The following is a 19,210-nucleotide window of genomic DNA, read 5'->3' on the forward strand; positions in this document are numbered from 1 at the left end:
AATGACAATGGGTTTGAAAAGAAGCAGGAACAGTACCTGAGAAAAGAGAATCAGTTACAATGTTAGCTGGCATAGTAGTTGTGAAGTTGGATTGTCAGTAGGGAACAGGGAGAGAGATAAGGGAGAAACTAACGATTGAACACTGTTCTGGACATCACTATTCAGAAAGAATAAACTGGCCTTGGAAAAAGTGCAGATTCAGCATAATAGTATCAAGGATCCAAGGCTTACATTGCAATGAAGGATTACGCAAATTTAACCACAATAAGGTGGTCAATACTTGTTCAATTTAAATGCAAATTCAAAAAGAGCGATAGAATTTTTGTTAGCCAAAAATATTAAGGTATATGGAACCATGTTAGGTTAACAGAGCTTGGTTGCAGATCAACCATTACCTCAGTGAATGGTGAACTAGTTGAATGGGCTGAATAGCCTTCTGTACCTATGCTGTTTAGAGAAAGGTGCAGGGTGAGAGCTAGGACAGCCCATTTTTCACTCAATGCATGGAAGCTGTTACAATCATATACAATATGACTGAATTTCAAGAGCCTGACTGTAGAATGGAAACACAGAAAAGGACACTGAGTGATGGTCAGATTGGGTAAATAAAGTAAGGAAAGTCTTGCTTTGCTAAATACTTATTATACTTTGGGAGTTCTATTGAACATCAGGACCTACATGCTAACTCACTTGAAAATGGACATTTAAGTAATGCATTTTGCAGCTGTTTTCAGAACCTTTTTAAAATTGGTTCCATGCTTTCTTATTTTGAGGAACAGAAAATCAAAAAGAGCGGGTATTAGTTATTTTTCCACAAGTAATTGCACAAAATTTCATAAAAAGGGTATAATTCCTCTTTGTCTTAGAAATTTGCAGACTAGAATGTCCTTAGCAAAATTCATCTATGTAATGTATGTTCAGTTACATGCCAATAAAAGTAGGAATGTGATCCAATATTTAAATTAAATAATATCTACATTGTATCCACTTTCAAAACATAGAGATTTTTCTAAATCCTTCCATACACCTACACAACTAATTTTTTTTAATGTTACATCAAAAGGTCTGACAATTTATTTAGGAAAAGCATAATTAGACAGTATTGAACTATGATTTAGTTTCTTACCATTTGGTAAAATACTTGGTCGCCAACTCCTCAAGATCGTGTTAAATTCTTCATTAAATGTGTGATAGCAGGAGTCACTAAATATGTCATCATTTCTATTATTTTCAAATAGATACTGTAGAAGGAAAAAAAAACCTGCAATAATCCTGTGACCAATCAACCAGAATGTCAAAGATAGAATTATAATTCACAATGCCATCTTTCAAACACATCAAATGAGCCATATAGAATTGTGGTGTCAAAACAATAGGAGAATAGAAATATAGTTCTGTCATGTTTCAAGTAACATGAAAAATAAACTGACATTCAATATTTACTAGAGATAGCACACAATCAAATGGATTCTTGAAATAAATCAAAATCAAGAGCAGAAATGTTTCTGGTGATCTGGCAAAGGTAAAATCAGAGGGCTGTCCATTCTCAGGTTGCTCTCTAGAGCTTGGTGATCAGTTTCTAAAGAAGGCTGAGAGCTCTTGTGAACTTATACCAAGAATAAATCTTGGGAAAGGCTCTTGTAAATGACAACAGCTTCCCTGGAAATGATTCCAAGAAATTGTGTGTTTGGCTCCTTAAACATTCCACTTCACAGTTATTTCACTAAAACTGGCTTGTTGCTAGAAAGCAAAACAACAACCTCTTCTACATTTCTTGAAGTATCTGCATTAAAGTTTTGTATGACAACATGTTTCAAGCCTTAGCTACTTTTGTACATAGCCAGCTAACGATGAAAATATTTGTCACAAAAGCATGTGGGCGGCACGGTGGCACAGTGGTTAGCACTGCTGCCTCACAGCGCCAGAGACCTGGGTTCAATTCCAGAGACCCAGGTTCAATTCCCGCCTCAGGTGACTGACTGTGTGGAGTTTGCACATTCTCCCAGTGTCTGCTTGGGTTTCCTCTGGGTGCTCCGGTTTCCTCCCACAGTCCAAAAATGTGCAGGTTAGCTGAATTGGCCATGCTAAATTGCCCGTAGTGTTAGGAGCAGGGATAAATGGGTCAGGGTGGGTTGCGCTTCAGCAGGTCAGTGTGGACTTGTTGGGCCGAAGGGCCTGTTTCCACACTGTAAGCAATCTAATCTAATCTAAACAGTAAAAGTTCAATTACAAACTAGAAATGCACTTTTCAATTGTTAAAAAATTGTCAACTCTTGCTAAAAATAGATATTATCTGAGAAGCTAGTTACTTAACCAGGCAAATTCCTTTAATATGCAGAAATACATTTGTGATTAAACACATTTTTATATACAATTGTATTGTCTAAGTCAGCATTCTGATAATTGTAACATTCTGGGAACAGGATGTTCCAGTGGTTTAATCCTGCCTAGGAATAAAGTCTGGGCTTGGTGCGAGGTTTTCAATATGTTGCACAGAACAATAAGTTGTGTGTTTGTGTGTGTGGCTTTAGTTAGTTGGATGAAGGCTGTCAGAGGGGAAGGTTGCTATCTTTGCACTGCTAATCAACAAGTACTTAGGGTCAGGCAGAAGAGACTCTGCCTTGAAAAGGCACTTCAGTATCAGACTCTGAGCAGTCTGAACTCTGGAGAACTTTTGGAAGCCAGTAGGCGAGCTAAGTGTTGTGGTTAGGACTCAGGAAAAGCTTTGGGAGAGAAAGCAGAAGCTATGCGCCATTAATAGTTTAGTGCAGCTGAAAGAAAGGGTGAAGGCAGCCCACAAACAGCACTATGTTTGAGCAGCAAATGGATGGTTAATGGCATTACCATTGGTGAATTCCCCACCATTATCATTGAGCAGAAAACTGAACTGGACCAGTTGTACAAAAGCTGTGGCTACAAGAGCAGATCAGAAGCTAAGTGTTGAACAGTGAGTAACTGACCATTTGTCTCCCAATGCCTGTTCAGCATCTAGAAGGCAAAAGTCAGAAGTGATTTGTTAACATTATCCACTTGCTTGAATGAGTGCAGCTCCAACAACACACAAGAAACCTGACATCATTTAGAACAAAGGAGTCTGCTTGATTGGCACTCCATCCAGCAGCACAAACACACAGGTGTCAGCAGCTTGCACACCCTCTATAAGATGCACTAAATTAAATCCTTTAGGCTCCTTCCATTACACTTTCCAAACCTGTGACCTCGACCACCAGTAAATATAAGGACAGCAGATACATGGTAGTATCACGATATGTTAGCTCTCCTCCATGCTATATCCTATCCTGGCTTGGAAAGGTATTGCCATTCCTTTACAGTTATAGAGTCATAAAGTCATAGAGATGTACAGCATGGAACCAGATCCTTTGGTCCAACTTGTCCATGCCAACCAGATATCCTAGATAAATCTAGTCCCATTTGCCAGCATTTGGACCACATTCCTCTAAACCCTTCCTATTCATACAGTCAGTTCTGCTTTAATATGGTATTTCCACTCTCGTGCAATCCCATGTAATAAGAATATCATGTAATAGCAGCACCATTAAAAACTAATGTGCCCGGAATTGTTTTACAACCATTATACACTTTAAAAGTTTGCGCTTTAGAAACAGTGTCCCAATTCGTCAATCGCATCGTGGCAAATTTGCGATAACAAAATGAGTGTTATAACAGAATGACTTATTTACCTATTCAGGTGCCTTTTAAATGTTGTAATTGTACCAGCCTCCACCACTTGCTCTGGCAGCTCATTCTATACATGCACCGCCCTCTGCATGAAGAAATTGCCCCTTAGGTCCCTTTTAAATCTTTCCCCTCTCATCATGGTTCTAGTTTTCAAATCCCCACCATGGGGAAAAGACCTTGTCTATTTATCCTATACATGCCCCTCATGATTTTATAAACCTCTATAAGATCACCCCTTAGCCTCTAAAGCTCCATGGAAAATAGCCCCAGCCTATTTAGCCTCAAACCCTCCAAACCTGGATACATTCTTGTAATTCTTTTCTAAACCTTTTTAAGTTTCACAGCATTCTTCCTAAAGCAGGGAGACCAGGACTGCACATAATATTCCAAAAGTGGTCTAATCAATGTCCTATACCTCCCAACTTCTACACTCAATGCCCTGACCAATAAAGGCAAGAATACCAAATGACTTCTTCACTACCCTATCTACCTGTGACTCCATTTTCAAGGAACTATGAACCTGCACTCCAAGGTCCCTTTGTTTAGCAACACACCCCAGGACTTCCCATTAAGTATAAGTCCTGTCCTGATTTGCCTTTCCAAAAATCAGCACCTCACATTTATCTACATTAAACTCCATCTGCCACTCCTTGGCCCATCTGATCAAGGTCCCGTTGCACTCTGAGGTAGCCCTCTTCGTTGGTCCACTACTCTTCCAATTTTGGGATCATCTGTAAACTTACTAACCATACTTCCTATGTTCACATCCAAATCATTTATATAAATGATGAAAAGCAGTGGACACAGCATCGAACCTTGTGGCACACCACTGGTCACCAGTCTCCAATCTGAAAAGCAACCCCCCAGCACCATTCTCTGTCTTCTATCTTCAAGTCAGTTCTGTAACCAGATGGCTAGTTCTCCTTGTATTCCATATGATCTAATCTTGCTAACCAGTTTACCATGAGGAACCTTGTTGAATGCCTTACTGAAGTAGATATAGATCATGTCCACTGCTCTGTCCTTATCATTCCTGTTTGTTATTTCTTCAAAAACTCAATCAAGTTAGTGAGACACGATTTTCCACCTACAAAGTCATGTTAAGCATCCCTAATCAGTCCCTGACTTTCCAAATGCATGTAAATCCTGTCCCTCAGGATTCCCTCCAGCAACTTGCCAATCACCGATGTCAGGCTCACTGGTCTGTAGTTCACTGGCTTTTCCTTACCACCTTTCTTAAATAGTGGCATCACATTAACCAACCTCCAGTCTTCCGGCACCTCACCTGTGGCTATCGATGCTATAAGTATCTCAGCAAGGGGCCCAGCAATCACTTCCCTAGCTTCCGATTGAGTAGGGTACACCTACTTGAAAAGATCTTGGAACTCTCATCCTAACAGTATTACAGCAGTTGAAAAAGGAAGTTTACCATCGTTTTCTCACAAGCAATTATAGATGGGCATTAAAGGCTGGTCTAACCAGTAATACCTGCTTCTCAAGAACAAAATTAAAGGTCATAATGGACAATCACATGTTGTAGCAAGGGCACAGGATGTGTTATGCAAACAAGGAGATGGCTAGGACATAAATAACAGACAAAATGCAAAGAAAGAGACTAGAATGAACTCACCTACACAAAAGAAATGAAAAAATAAGTAAGGTAGTAAAATTGCAGTTATAAAGTACGCTGGACAGATATCACTAAGAGTACTGTGTTAAGTTTTGAGTGGTTCACCTTGGCCTTGGAGAAAGCAAATTGGTGATTCACTTTAGAAAATGAAGGAACCCAGCCATAGAAATGAGTTATATTTTGGGGTGCTGAGCTGAGCTGATTGACATACTTAACAAAAAATGGAATGAAAAGTCAATGAATAATTTCCCATGATTATGGGAGAACCCAGATCAAGGATACGTAGTGTTAGCACAGGAATTGAGCTGGTTGAAAATACCTATATTAAAAATCAAGAATTGCAACAAATAGTCTTTAAGAATACGACAAAAGAAAGATGGACACTTACTTAGAAAGTGAAGATTTGGCAAACTAATGGGGAATTAGCAGCAAGGTATAGGGTTGCAGAAAGGTCCTGTTCCTCTTGTTAGCAATGCCCATCGGGGATCAGTTGTCATAGTATATAATGCTCGCTTGTCAATTTGTCTTCATACATCTACTATAATCCATCAAGTTAACCTTGTTGTGACCAACTGAGATGGTGGGTGACTAGAACAGTTCATCCCACCTCACCTAGGAGCTTAATAATTTGGGATATCCATCTGGAACTGTAATAAATTAGGAAATCTTGCCCGGATTCTTGTCACAACATAAGATATATCTGACTGAAATGCTACATTTAGAAAATAAGTTATCTTTAGATTTAAAACATTTATAAATAATGAACACCAAATACAGCACACTCAGTAATAAAGCAAACACAATGTGGTAAGGTTTATCTATAAGCAAATTTAGTTATTTAACCAACCTGTTGAATTCCTAGGCATAGATAATAGAGGCTATCAGGTGCATAATGTTCACCATTTGGTCTTCGAACTTCCTTTATAAATGTAGCCAATCCACAGTCAAGCTCTGCTGCAGTATATGACAACAGTTCCCCTTTAATGTGTGCAGATTTTTCCAACACTGGAAGAAGTGGGGAAAAAAACCATTTCAGTTTAACACTTTTATCTATTTCAATGATCTCTGGCTAGCTTTCCATTTTTCATCTTATATCAACTTCAACTCATTCAAAATTCTGCTGCCTAATCCAAATGCACCTTTAATTTCATCCATTCATCACTCCCTGTGCTTCCTGAAAATTTCATCTGTATTCAGTTCTCTCCATGGTCTCACTCTTCCCATTTCTATTAATCTACCATGCTCTACAACACCCCAAGACCCCTGAATTTGTTCAATTCAATGATTTTAATGGTATCATCATTGGTTTGCCTATTATTGGTGACATTGGACAAAAGATTTGAAATTTGTTTGTACCAATGAATCGTATATTTATTAGGTATATTTTTATACTCTGTAGTGAATATAAATGCTTCTTCAAATAGATAGAATTATAAAGAGTTCAAATTGATAGAAACATTAATTGTTCCTTTGTTAACCATCAATTACTTCAAGAGTGTGGATAAATGCACTTCTATCAAATCATCAAAGGGACCTTAATATTTCAGCAATCAATGCAGTTAGAGCATATAACACAGAATTAAGGCCATGTTAAGAAAAGATGATCGTGCTTTGCAACACTTTTTTCAATGTGATCCTATTTTAAACACCACCTTCCAAGGTCAATTAAGGTTGGGCAACAAATGCTGGATTTGTTCATAAAAATGAACTCAACTTCAGATGCCAATAAAAACAAAATTGAATGTTGCTATGCTGTCTTATTACAATATATAATTATAACAGTAAATTATTATTGATACGAATATAAATACAAAAAAAAATCCACATTTTTTAATGTAAATTCATATAGGCTTTGGTCAAGCTTCCCATTTCTTTCGTGTCAGTGAACTGAGTGAAGTCCCTCTTTACAACATCTCCCCACACAAATATATGCATTCTTATTAATAGCACATGTCTCTCTATCGTACACACTTGCTCCCTTTCCAATCCCCCCCAAACCTCTTCACTTGCTTAGTAGCTCCTTTTCTCACCCACCCTGCTCAATTCACTCACTTAGCGGCCTGGCCTTCCTCTTAGTCTTACAGCAACACAGAGCCACAAGGTCTTGATGACATGGCTGCATTGATTGAAATAGGCATCAATTCAATTTACTAAAAACAAAGAACTGTGGATGCTGGAAATCTGAAACAAAAACAGAAACTGCTGGAAAAACTCAGCAGGTCTGGCAACATCTGTGGAGAGAAATCAGGGTCAACCTTCGAGGTGCAGTGACCCTTCTTCAGAACTGGGGTTCTTCAATTTTGAAGAAAAGTCACTGGACCCAAATGTTGACATCAATTAAATTTAATTAGCTGAAACTTTGTCTCTATTGTTCTCTGGGTAGCTAGCAGTATTGTATCAAAACATATCAATTTTATCCTATTTTGCAAGGACTCTCATTTAGACTTGTTTCAATGAAGAACCGATTTCATAAATAAAAAGTACACCAGTTGAATTTGCAGCAGGAGCATGTAGTTAAGAATACATTTTAGAATACTAATTGATCTAAAAATTGCATTGTGTCTATTTTCTAAAAGTACTTTGATTAATGAACAGCACTTCACAATACCTATCCAATTCTCAAACAATACAATATTAGCATATTGAAAAAGATTCTTACATCTGGAGTTCTTCTTTTTGTTTTGCAATGGACAAGAATCTAATTATCTTGTATTATAAATATCTGATTGAATAAAGAAAATATTTACAATCTGCAGTTTCTTTAACTGGAGAGTAGAAGTGATCAACCGTCACAGGTTTCATTGCAGTGCACAAGTTTAAACATCTCACTCTTTACCTTATCAAATCAACAAGTAACACAAATCAGAATCTGCCTTTCTAACTTTGGGACATTCTAGTCTTGACACATCTTCACTTATATCCTATGTAGACAGTATTTTCAAGTCTTTCACAATGAAAAACAAATTAGGCCCAGGCTCCCCTACTCCCAGATTGCCCCTCTGGTTCTGCCAATTCCTGCAAAGCTTTGGTCTTTCACTGCAGCCCGAGACACTGCCAAAGCCTGAATGGTCTCACCAAAATACTGGCAGCTCAGCACTTTTTCCCAGTTGAACAAACGACAGACTCCTAAATCTGCTCTCAGCTTCAACTGACAATGAGAAATATATGAGATTCTTAGGGGATTTGAGGGTAGATGCAGAAAGGTTCCTTCTACTTGTTGGAGGGTTGAGGACAAGAGGGTAAAATCTCAAAATATAGGGCTGCTTTTTTAAGACAGAGATCAGGAGGAGTTCTTCCCTCAGAAGATAGCAAACTTGTGGAGTTCTTTACTGCAGAGAGCTGTCGAGGCTCGAATGTTAAATATATTCAAGTCTAAGATAGAACAGGATTTTAATCAGTGAGAGGAAAAAGGGTTAAAGAAAAAGGGGGCAGGAAAGTAGAGTTGAGGATGATCAGATCAGCCATGATTTCACTGGGTGATGGAGCAGACACAATGGCGGGTGAGAGGGTAAAGGTATAAAATAGACATAAGAGGCAACCTTTTCACGCAAAGGGTAGTACATGCATGGAATGAGCTGCCAGAGGAAGTGGTGGAGGCTAGTTCAATTGCAACATTTAAAAACCATCTGGATGGATATATAAATAGGAAGGGTTTGGAGGGATATGGGCTGGGTGATGGAAGGTGGAAGTAGATTGGGTTGGGATATCTGGTCAGCATGAACAAGTAGGACCAAAGGGGCTATTTCCGTGCTGTAGTACATCTCTATGACTCTATGTCTTATAATCTTCATTGTTGAAAGTTTCCATATGTTGAGACATTGTCCTCTTGGCTTTGGCCACGCTGAAAACGCAGCAGTAGAAAGGAAATGGAGGTTGGAAAAACAATAAAGTATGGGTCTCCTAGAGTAGATGATAAAAGCATCTATAATCAGGACCAATAAACTCACAGCTGCCTTTTCCTGTGTCTGATATCCACATCCTTCATCAGGCAATTAGTGCTTTGATCAGCTAATGCTCTCTCATCTAGATGTCAAATAGGTTATAGGTTATTCGCTTCTTGGAATGCTAGATGTTGGAGGCTCACCCTATATCATAGTTATTTCCTAGGTCTGGCGAGAAAATTCCTTCAGCATCTATCATAATTGACTACATGAAAGCCACAATTGGTGGCAGGATGAGAAGGTCAGCATGGTATTACAGAATGGAAATTATTTCTGGTGGTTACAGGTGGAGGCCAGAATTGAATATGTCACCCTCCCAACTAATTAAAAGCCATTCCTGCCTTCGACCTCACTCCCACTATGGGAGCACAAAATTCCACTCAATGGATCGGTGACTAAACATCATGGAAATGTAAAGTATCATCAAAGAAACTTACAAGCAGAGTTAAATCCATCCATCTCAACAGTATTCTCACTCTTTGCTTTCTTTGTTGCAATCCAATGTTTCCATGCAGTTATACCATAAATGTAACTTAAGGTAAAACCAATCTCAGGAGTGACAATGCTATCATCTTGTGAATGACCATCAGAAAGTGCTTTTTTCTTTGCACCCTATGAAAGCAGAACTTATTAGTCACATTTTAAAAGCGAGATGCACCAGACACAAAATACCAGACTAATACACGCAAGTTTGGTTTAATCAGTAAAATGGCATTTTACAAAATATAAATGACCCCAAATGGATCTGTAGTTTGTTTATTAATACAAAGGTAACAAGATAATTTTGTCTTCTTAATGTCTGCAGAAAATGAAATATACGATAAAATAATGAGGCAAAGGCAACGTGGAGACAAAGAAAACTGGATATATTGGTATCAATATATGAAGATAACTGGGGTACAGTTTTCCTGAATTAGATATCGAAGTTTTGTTAAATATAGCTAAAATTGTGCTTTTAAACAAGTTGTTAAAAATAGAAGACTGTAAAGTTCAATTTTCATTATTAAGTACAAAACATGAAAAACCATGGCTAGGTTGAACGAAATGGCCCCATACCTTTCTTCTACACTGAGGTCTAGTCTGCTCCTCATATTCTTCTCCAAATACTGGTGGTAACAGATATTCACTCTCGGTATTCAACTCTTCAGCAGCTGTTAACACACCAATTCTCTTTGAATGAACATGATCGATGATCTTATACCCCTCCCCACCCCACCCCCAACAAATATCACCAAGCCTATGGTAGAATGCATTTTGGGTAGATAGCATTTAAGAACCCTGCTCCATTGAATACTGTTTTGGACAGTTAGGCATCTCCAATTCCAGTGCATATGAGATCTTGTTCAAAAGTAAATCTTATTTATCTATTAAAGGGTATTAGCACTGAAATGCAACAATAGGAAAAAAATGACATGCCTAAGGTTGTACTAATGCTTCGAATAAAGATTCAATAGTTTCTGGATCAACCACTGTGTACAAAGGCATTGCTGCAGGATGACAAAGATGAATATATGACATTTAGGAATGACAGGAAGCCAAGAAAATGTGGAAGAATGGTTCTGTTAATTGATGATGCTATTAGCACAATGAAGTTCGGGAAATCAAGTTGTAAAATTGGTTTGGATAGAGATGAGAAACGATAAAAAGTAGTCACTTTTTGTGGGATTGAGGCATCACCCTCAAGTCTTAAAAGGAATGGCTTGTTTAATAGTTGATAAGTTGGTTTTAATTTTCCAAAATGCCTGGATTTGGGAAAGATTTTATCACATTGGAAAATAGGAAATGTGACTCTATTTTGAATAAAGGGAGATGGACAGAAAGCAGGAAATAGGCCAGTTAACATAATAAATAGGATTGGAACCTACTATTAAAGATGTTAAAGCAAGGCACCTCGACAAGTTCAAGGAAATCAGGCACAGTTAACATGGCTTTAACTAATTTACTCGAGTTCTTTGAGGAAGTGATATATATATATGGTGGAGAAAGGGAACGAGTGGGTGCGTAGTGTATAGATTCCATAGGTATTTGGTAAGGTGTCATATTAAAGGGTGAGCAGAAAATTAAACTTAATGGTATAGTGGGTAATGTATGGTCATGGACAAAATAAAGGCAAAAATAGTGCTGATACTGGAAATCTGAACAAATGCTGAAGAGACTTAGTTTTCTGGACAGAAGATTGGCTTGCCAGGAGGAGACAGACAGTATTCACAAATGTGTTATTTGTTGTTTGGCAAGATGCAATGATAAATACTAGTAATGCAAATATCAAGAGGTGTCATGTTCAACATGTCGGACCACTCAGGGCAGAAATCATTTTGGCGTAGCACAACTACAAATAAGATCATGTTTGGTTAAAAATAGTGTGAACTGTAGTAAGCAGATATCCTCACAGCCAGCTTCAAGAAGAACTCTACATGTGTCAATTCAAGATACGATAACATTCAATTTTTCTAGTTTGGCTCAATTATTTAACTCAAGACACGATCTAATAACTTGGCTTAATTCATTAATAGTGTTTAGACAATTGTGTCAGCTGTGTACTAAGTTATATCTCGTATGAATTAGTTCCAGCTTCCTCTGCAAAGAAGGGACCAAAATCAAATCTTCATGATTATATTTTTGCATTGTCATGTTTTAATATCTAGGAACCTATTAAATTACCATGCAGGTAATGAATCACTTTTGACTGAAAAGAGAGAATAGTATGTAATTTCTCACAACTCCAAACACTGTCAGCTTCAGTCAGACCGCATTTGGGACTTCACAAGGGCAAGTTAATTGGCTACTTGAACAGATTTCCCAAATGTTACTTGCCACAACAAAGAATACAGAGAAACAGACCATTTGATGAAGTACATACAATGTTTGTCATGGAAACTTTACTCTCTACTCATTCATTTCACATAACTATTTGAATATTTTGAAAGATTCCATATTGAGTTCCACATGCAGAATTTTTAATTAACATGTTCATCAATTCTTCATCTTCTCAAGTCAGTCTTCTTGACTATAAAGTCAGACCCCAATGACTCTATGCCATCACACCTACAGTATGTGCTTCTAATTAATTGAATGGCCAAAATCATATAGATTTCTAATGTTGCAACTTAATGTGCAGGTCTTGTACTATTTCAATAGTATCTCCCTACTTTTGCAATTTAAATCAAAATTCACAATATTCAATAAAGACCCTGAATTGTCCTTTTATGGTCCCTCTATACATGAAAGACCAGTGTAACTGCAAACACTGTATTCCTTCTCCGCTACACACTATTTAGAATGTCATTTAATCTATTGATTGCAACACATATTAGAGGAGAAATTATTATTAAAAATATAAATGAAGGCATATTTGGAAATAAATATTGCAATCAGTGGAATTTTAGTTAAGGAACTTACTTCTGGGAAAATCAAGCTCCAAGTCCAGCGCAAGTTCATACTGATTACCAGGCACATTGGACTGTTCTTGCAAATCATCTTTAATGGTCCCAAAAACATCCAAGAAACTTTCACCATTCTCATCATTGTCAATACCTAAAAACATATTTTTGCATTAGCTCATCAATAATGTTGAATTATATACCTACGTACTTTTGAAGTATTTTTCAGGTGCTATGATAGACACTCAAGATTCCCTGAAAATGAATAAATGTTTTCTTGATAAATACATTTATAATAAACTGGTAGATAAATTGATGTGGGGAATCCAAATTCAGGTTAAAATTATCAACAAAGAAGGCAGTTCAAATCATCAAAACAAGGAAAAGAATGTACAAGAAGAAGAATCATGTCAGCATAGGATACATTATAATGATAATGTTCATGTTCTTACTTTCCTTGTAGGATGTACACTGAAAGCAAGTTTAAGTGGCAAATTTGTTCCCAAATTTCCAATAATTAACTCCTAAATAAGATGCCAGAATGTAACTCTTAATTCAAGTGTTAATTAAGTCCATCAGACAGTTTGCTAACTTGAAAATGTGGACTAGCAGTGGCCCCAGGCAACTCTCCAAATGGAGATTGAAAAGAGGAATGACCAGGAGTGACAATAAGGGCCATTTTGAAGGATGGATCATGGCCAAGATCAAAACCAGGAGTGGTGGTATGTACAGGACAGCATGGAAACAGACACTTTGGTCCAACTCATCCATCCCAACCAAATTTCTCCAATTAAACTAGTCCCACTTCCTTGCATTTGGCCTACATCCCTCTAAACCTTTCTGATTCATGCACCTATCCAAATGTTTTAAAATGTTGTAGTTGTAACTGCATATACCACTTTCTCTGGCAGTTTATTCTACATAGCAACCACTCTCTGTGTGAAAATATTGCCCTTCAGGCCCCTTTTAAATCTTTTTCCTCTTATCTTAAAAATATGCGCCCAAGTTTTGAACTCCCGCACCTGAGGGAAAAAGACATTTGCTATTCATCTTACTTATGCCTCTTCTGATTTTATAAACCTCTATAAGGTCACCCCTCAACCTTCTACGCTCCAGTGAAAGAAGTCCCAGATATCCAGCCTCTCCATATAACTCAAACCCTCCAGGCCTTGCAACAATCTGGTAAGTCTTTCCTGAACCCTCACTAATTTAGAAATATCCTTCCTTTAGCAGGTATCCCAGGTTCATGTTCAGATCAGTAATGTGCATCTTACATATATTTTGTTAACTGTGGCTTGAATGAGAGTCTTGATGACAGTTAAAAGGATTTAATTTTCCTCAAACCCAGTTGGTTTGATGCTGTACACATTGATGGCATCAAAACCAATGCTGCTCTCCTTATGAAATAATACAAATGCAGTTTAATTCTTAGAACAAAACATATTAAACCACAGTGCACACTACAGGCTGACATGAACTCTCCATGTGGTTGCAGTAGCTCATTTGCTCTCTCTTGGTTTCTTTTTGTCCTTGTTGCTATGAAGGATTCAAGCTTTCAGGTGACTTTTGTTGGCTTCAAAGCTGTCATTCTTATAATCACTATCAAAGTTCTGCATTTTGAACCGCAGAAAGGTCAGAGGACTCAGTTAGTGGTTTGCTTGCAAGGCACAATAGCCAGGGCACCAGATCTGTGTGACCAGAGTATGCTTTGCCTCCCCATAGTACAGCAGCATGTCAAAAAAGGTCTTTATCTTGCATCCTGTGTACTGTTTCGATTTCAGTTTGCAGCTTTCATGCTTTTCCTTCTCCCTTCTCATATAAATTTGATGCAAATATCAAGTTAATGAATAACCATATTATTTGTTTGATGCTACAAATTGAGGTTGAATTGGGAAGAATGGGAATCTAGCAGAAAATCATGAGGTTGGGTGAGAAGCACTGCAAGTAATTACATTTACTTAACTGAGTTTTTACAAATTAATTTACATAATATTGAAACATAGGAATTTAAATTAGAAAGCACACATCTAACTTACTTCAGTGGTTCTCAAATATTTCCTTTAGTGTTTTCATTGTATGCGATTGACTCTTAAACATTCTTAGTAATTAATAATGAGATTATCGAACTTCTAAAGTTGTCTGTCTCCTCCAACTCAACTATTTAGTTCACAACACTACAAAATCACAAATATATAAGACTATTCTTCAAATCTATGGAAGTGTTTACAACGTGGATCCTTTAAAAGATGGTACATATTCAACTATAATAGTGACCTGAAATATGTAACTGCATGTTCTGCTCTAGTATTTCAAAAGTAAGTAGATTTGTTGAAATGGTTTGGAAATTACCAGGTTCAATTTCAACATTTACATAATCTTTTCTTCTCTATAACTTCAATTATTTTGAAGAACTATATCAAGGTAACATAATGAAGATTACCTTGGTCAAATAAAAATTAATTTAGTCACATGAGCCTTCACTCACAAGAAGCCTAAAAATCATTTATACCTTTTTTGAGGCAGATAACCACAGACCAGAACTGATCTCGCTGCTGACAGTTGTATATCTTACAAGGCAGCATACAGCAGAGGAATAGGCTATTCAGTGTAATGGGATAATACATTCTTACTCTATATAAGCCATCCCTTTTCAGGTGACATTAGCAGCATATCTTTTATTCTTTTCCCTTATGTGCTTATCTAACTTTACCTGAAATGAATGTATACCACTTGTCTCCATATGTCGTCTGGCAGCACTTCCAATTGTTTTAAATATGTCTTTTGATTAAGCTTGCCTACCCAAGTTTAAAGATTGGCTCTACTTATAATTATGCACATTTCAAACAATCTGTCTTTCACATTACTACGAAAGAAATGAAAAAATGCCCATGTGAAAACTCCACTCAATGCAACTGCCACATACTGATGATCTGTTGTTCTTTTGTCAAGATTACTTCTTAATCTACAGATTCCAAATATATTCCTTCTAAAGTTTCATGCCCAAGATTGTTTAGAATATATCGGCTGAGCTCTAATCAGGGACTTGTATAGGTTTATGATAACTTTCTTGCTTTGTACTGCTCTTTTTATAAAATCAGTATTGTTTTTAAAAGATAACCTAATCAACTGCTGGTGCCACCTTCAATTATTTATTCACATGAAATTTTAGATCACGCTGTTCTTGTACGCCCTTTAAAACTGTACCTTTATATTGACTTTCTTTGTGGTCTCTTTCAAACAGTATCACTTTACACTTCTCTGCAACTTGAGATGTCTTTTGCTGTCCTCTGCAACACTCTCCATTTCTAATTCATTTTTGAACTTTAACTTTTGAGAAAAAAATTAATTCATTCTTTGTCTCTTTACATTTTTTTCACATTTATTTTTACAAATTTCCTCTAGTTTCATTATTAAACTATTATGATTTTCATTTGAACAAAATAAAACTTTAATATACTCCATATTTCATTGCTATTTGTAAAGCACCAGGATTCTCTTTCCAACTACAAAACTATTTTGCAAACTTTCCAATTCCTGCTACGCCCTCATCTTCATTTTTACGTCAGAGTTAAACTAACTCTGCCGGGGCATGGGAACCTAGACTGTAGCTTTAGGGTGCAGGACCTGGAGTATAGGGAGGTTAGGAACATGGCATCAATCTCAAAGGAGGGTGCCTGTAAACAGGAAAGTGGCTCGAAGTGTGTATACTTCAATGCAAGAAGTATATGAAATAAGTCAGGTGAACTTGCAGCGTGGGTTGGTACCTGGGATTTTGATGTTGTGGCTATTACGGAGACATGGGTAGAACAGGGACAGGATTGGCTGTTGCAGGTTCCAGGGTTTAAATGTTTTAGTAGGGTCAGAGGTGGGGGTAAAAGAGGGGGAGGTGTGGCATTGCTTGTCAAAGATAGTATTACAGTGGTGGAAAGGATGATGGATGAAGACTCGCCATCTGAAGTAGTTTGGGCTGAGGTTAGAAATAGGAGAGGTGAGGTCACCCTGTTAGGAGTTTTCTACAGGTCTCCTAATAGTCCAAGAGACGTAGAAGAAAGGATTGCAAGGATGATTCAGGAGAAGAGTGAAAGAAATAGGGTGGTTGTTATGGGGGACTTTAACTTTCCTGATATGGACTGGGAAAGCTATAGCTTGAGTACGTTAGATGGGTCGGTGTTTGTCCAATGTGTGCAGGAGGGTTTCCTGACACAATATGTAGACAGGCCAACAAGAGGTGAGGCCATACTGGATTTGGTTCTGGGTAATGAACCAGGCCAGGTGTTAGAATTGGAGGTAGGTGAGCACTTTGGGGACAGTGACCACAATTCGGTGACATTTACTCTAGTGATGGAGAGGGATATGTGTGCACTGCAGGGCAAGAGTTATAGCTGGGGGCGGGGAAATTATGATGTGGTGAGGCACGACTTAGGATGCGTGGCTTGGAAAAGTAGGCTTCAAGGCAAGGGCGCAATTGATATGTGGAGCTTGTTCAAGGAGCAACTATTGAGTGTCCTTGATAAGCATGTACCTGTCAGGCAGGGAGGAAAGGGTCATGTGAGGGAGCCGTGGTTAACTAAGGAATTGGAATCCCTTGTTAAAGGGAAGAGGGCGGCCTATGTAAAGATGAGGCGTGAAGGTTCAATTGGGGCGATTGAGAGTTATAAGGTAGCCAGCAAGAATCTGAAGAGAGAGCTAAGAGCAGCAAGGAGGGGACATGAAAAGTCCTTAGTTGGTAGGATTAGGGAAAACCCAAAGGCTTTCTATAGGTATGTCAGGAATAAAAGAATGACTAGGGTAGGAATAGGTCCAGTCAAGGATAGTAGTGGGAAGTTGCGTGTGGAGGCTGAAGAGATTGGGGAGACACTGAATGAATACTTTTCGTCAGTATTCACTCAGGAACAGGACATGGTTGCCGATGTGAATACTGAGTCACAATTAATTAGACTGGATGGCTTTGAGGTATGTAGGGAAGAGGTGTTGGAAATTCTGGAAAGGGTGAAAATAGATAAGTCCACTGGGCCTGATGGCATTTATCCTAGGATTCTCTGGGAAGCAAGGGAGGAGATTGCAGAGCCATTGGCCTTGATTTTTATGTCCTCATTGTCTACAGGAATAGTGCCAGAAGACTGGAGGATAGCAAATGTGGTTTCCTTGTTCAAGAAGGGGAGTAGGGATAACCCTAGTAACTATAGGCCGGGGAGCCTCACTTCTGTTGTGGGCAAAGTCTTGGAGAGAATTGTAAGGGATAAGGTTTATGAACATCTGGATAGGAATAATGTGATCAAGGATAGTCAGCATGGTTTTGTGAAGGGCAGATCGTGCCTCACAAACCTTACTGAATTCTTTGAGAAGGTGACTAAAGAGGTGGACGAGGGTAAAGCGGTAGATGTGGTGTATATGGATTTTAGTAAGGCGTTTGATAAGGTTCCCCATGGTAGGCCACTGCAAAAAATACGGAGGTATGGCAGTGAGGGTGAGTTGGAGGTTTGGATTAGGAATTGGCTGGCTGGAAGAAGACAGAGGGTAGTAGTTGATGGTAAAGGTTCATCTTGGAGTGCAGTTACTAGCAGTATTCAGCAAGGATCTGTTTTGGGACCATTGCTGTTTGTCATTTTTATAAATGACCTGGAGGAGGGGCTAGAAGGTTGGGTGAGCAAGTTTGCGGATGATACGAAAGTCGGTGGAGTTGTTGACAGTGAGGAAGGATGGGTCAGGTTACAGCGGCATATAGATAAGCTGCAGAGCTGGGCAGAAAGGTGGCAAATGGAGTTCAATGTGAGGTGATTCACTTTGGTATGAGTAACAAAAAGATGGGGTACTGGGCTAATGGTTGGATACTTAGTAGTGTGGATGAGCAGCGGGATCTTGGTGTCCATGTACACAGATCTCTGAAAGTTGCCACCCAGGTAAATAGCGCGGTGAAGAAGGCATATGGCGTACTGGCTTTTATTGGTAGAGGAATTGAGTTCCGGAGTCCTGAGGTCATGTTGCAGTTGTATAAGACTCTGGTGCGGCCGCATCTGGAGTATTGTGCGGAGTTTTGGTCGCCATTCTGTAGGAAGGATGTGGAGGCACTGGAACGGGTGCAGAGGAGGTTTACCAGGATGTTGCCTGGTATGGTAGGAAGATCGTATGAGGAAAGGCTGAGGCACTTGGGGCTGTTTTCATTGGAGAAAAGAAGGTTTAGGGGTGACTTGATAGAGGTGTACAAGATGATTAGGGGTTTAGATAGGGTTGACCATGAGAACCTTTTACCATGTATGGAGTCAGCTATTACGGGGGCATAGCTTTAAATTAAGGGGTGGTAGGTATAGGACAGATGTTAGAGGTAGATTTGTTACTCAGCGAGTCGTGAGTTCATGGAATGTCCTGCCAGTAGCAGTGGTGGACTCTCCCTCTTTATGAGCATTTAAGCGGGCATTGGATAGGCATATGGAGGATAGTGGGCTAGTGTAGGTTAGGTGGGCTTGGATCGGCGCAACATCGAGGGCCAAAGGGCCTGTACTGCGCTGTATTGTTCTATGTTCTATCTTATCAACTTTCTTCAGATCAATGCTATAACTTTT

The 19,210-nt window shown here is 38.5% G+C and overlaps 1 protein-coding gene across 3 annotated transcripts in view; it reads right to left on the reverse strand.

The window, feature by feature from the left end:
* The window catches only part of zmym2 (zinc finger, MYM-type 2), a 163,295-nt gene that overhangs the window by 15,139 nt on the left and 128,946 nt on the right, over positions 1-19,210 (reverse strand). For all 3 annotated transcript variants that reach the window (XM_072577409.1, XM_072577410.1, XM_072577411.1), the window contains 5 exons: positions 12,670-12,804; positions 10,327-10,421; positions 9,708-9,882; positions 6,177-6,334; positions 1,127-1,241 (listed from right to left, as the gene is read on the reverse strand). In XM_072577409.1, the coding sequence (XP_072433510.1) occupies positions 1,127-1,241; positions 6,177-6,334; positions 9,708-9,882; positions 10,327-10,421; positions 12,670-12,804 (678 nt within the window). The remainder of the gene's footprint in view (positions 1-1,126; positions 1,242-6,176; positions 6,335-9,707; positions 9,883-10,326; positions 10,422-12,669; positions 12,805-19,210) is intronic.

This window comes from Chiloscyllium punctatum, chromosome 9, assembly GCF_047496795.1.
Source record: "Chiloscyllium punctatum isolate Juve2018m chromosome 9, sChiPun1.3, whole genome shotgun sequence".
Classification (NCBI taxonomy): Eukaryota; Metazoa; Chordata; class Chondrichthyes; order Orectolobiformes; family Hemiscylliidae; genus Chiloscyllium; species Chiloscyllium punctatum.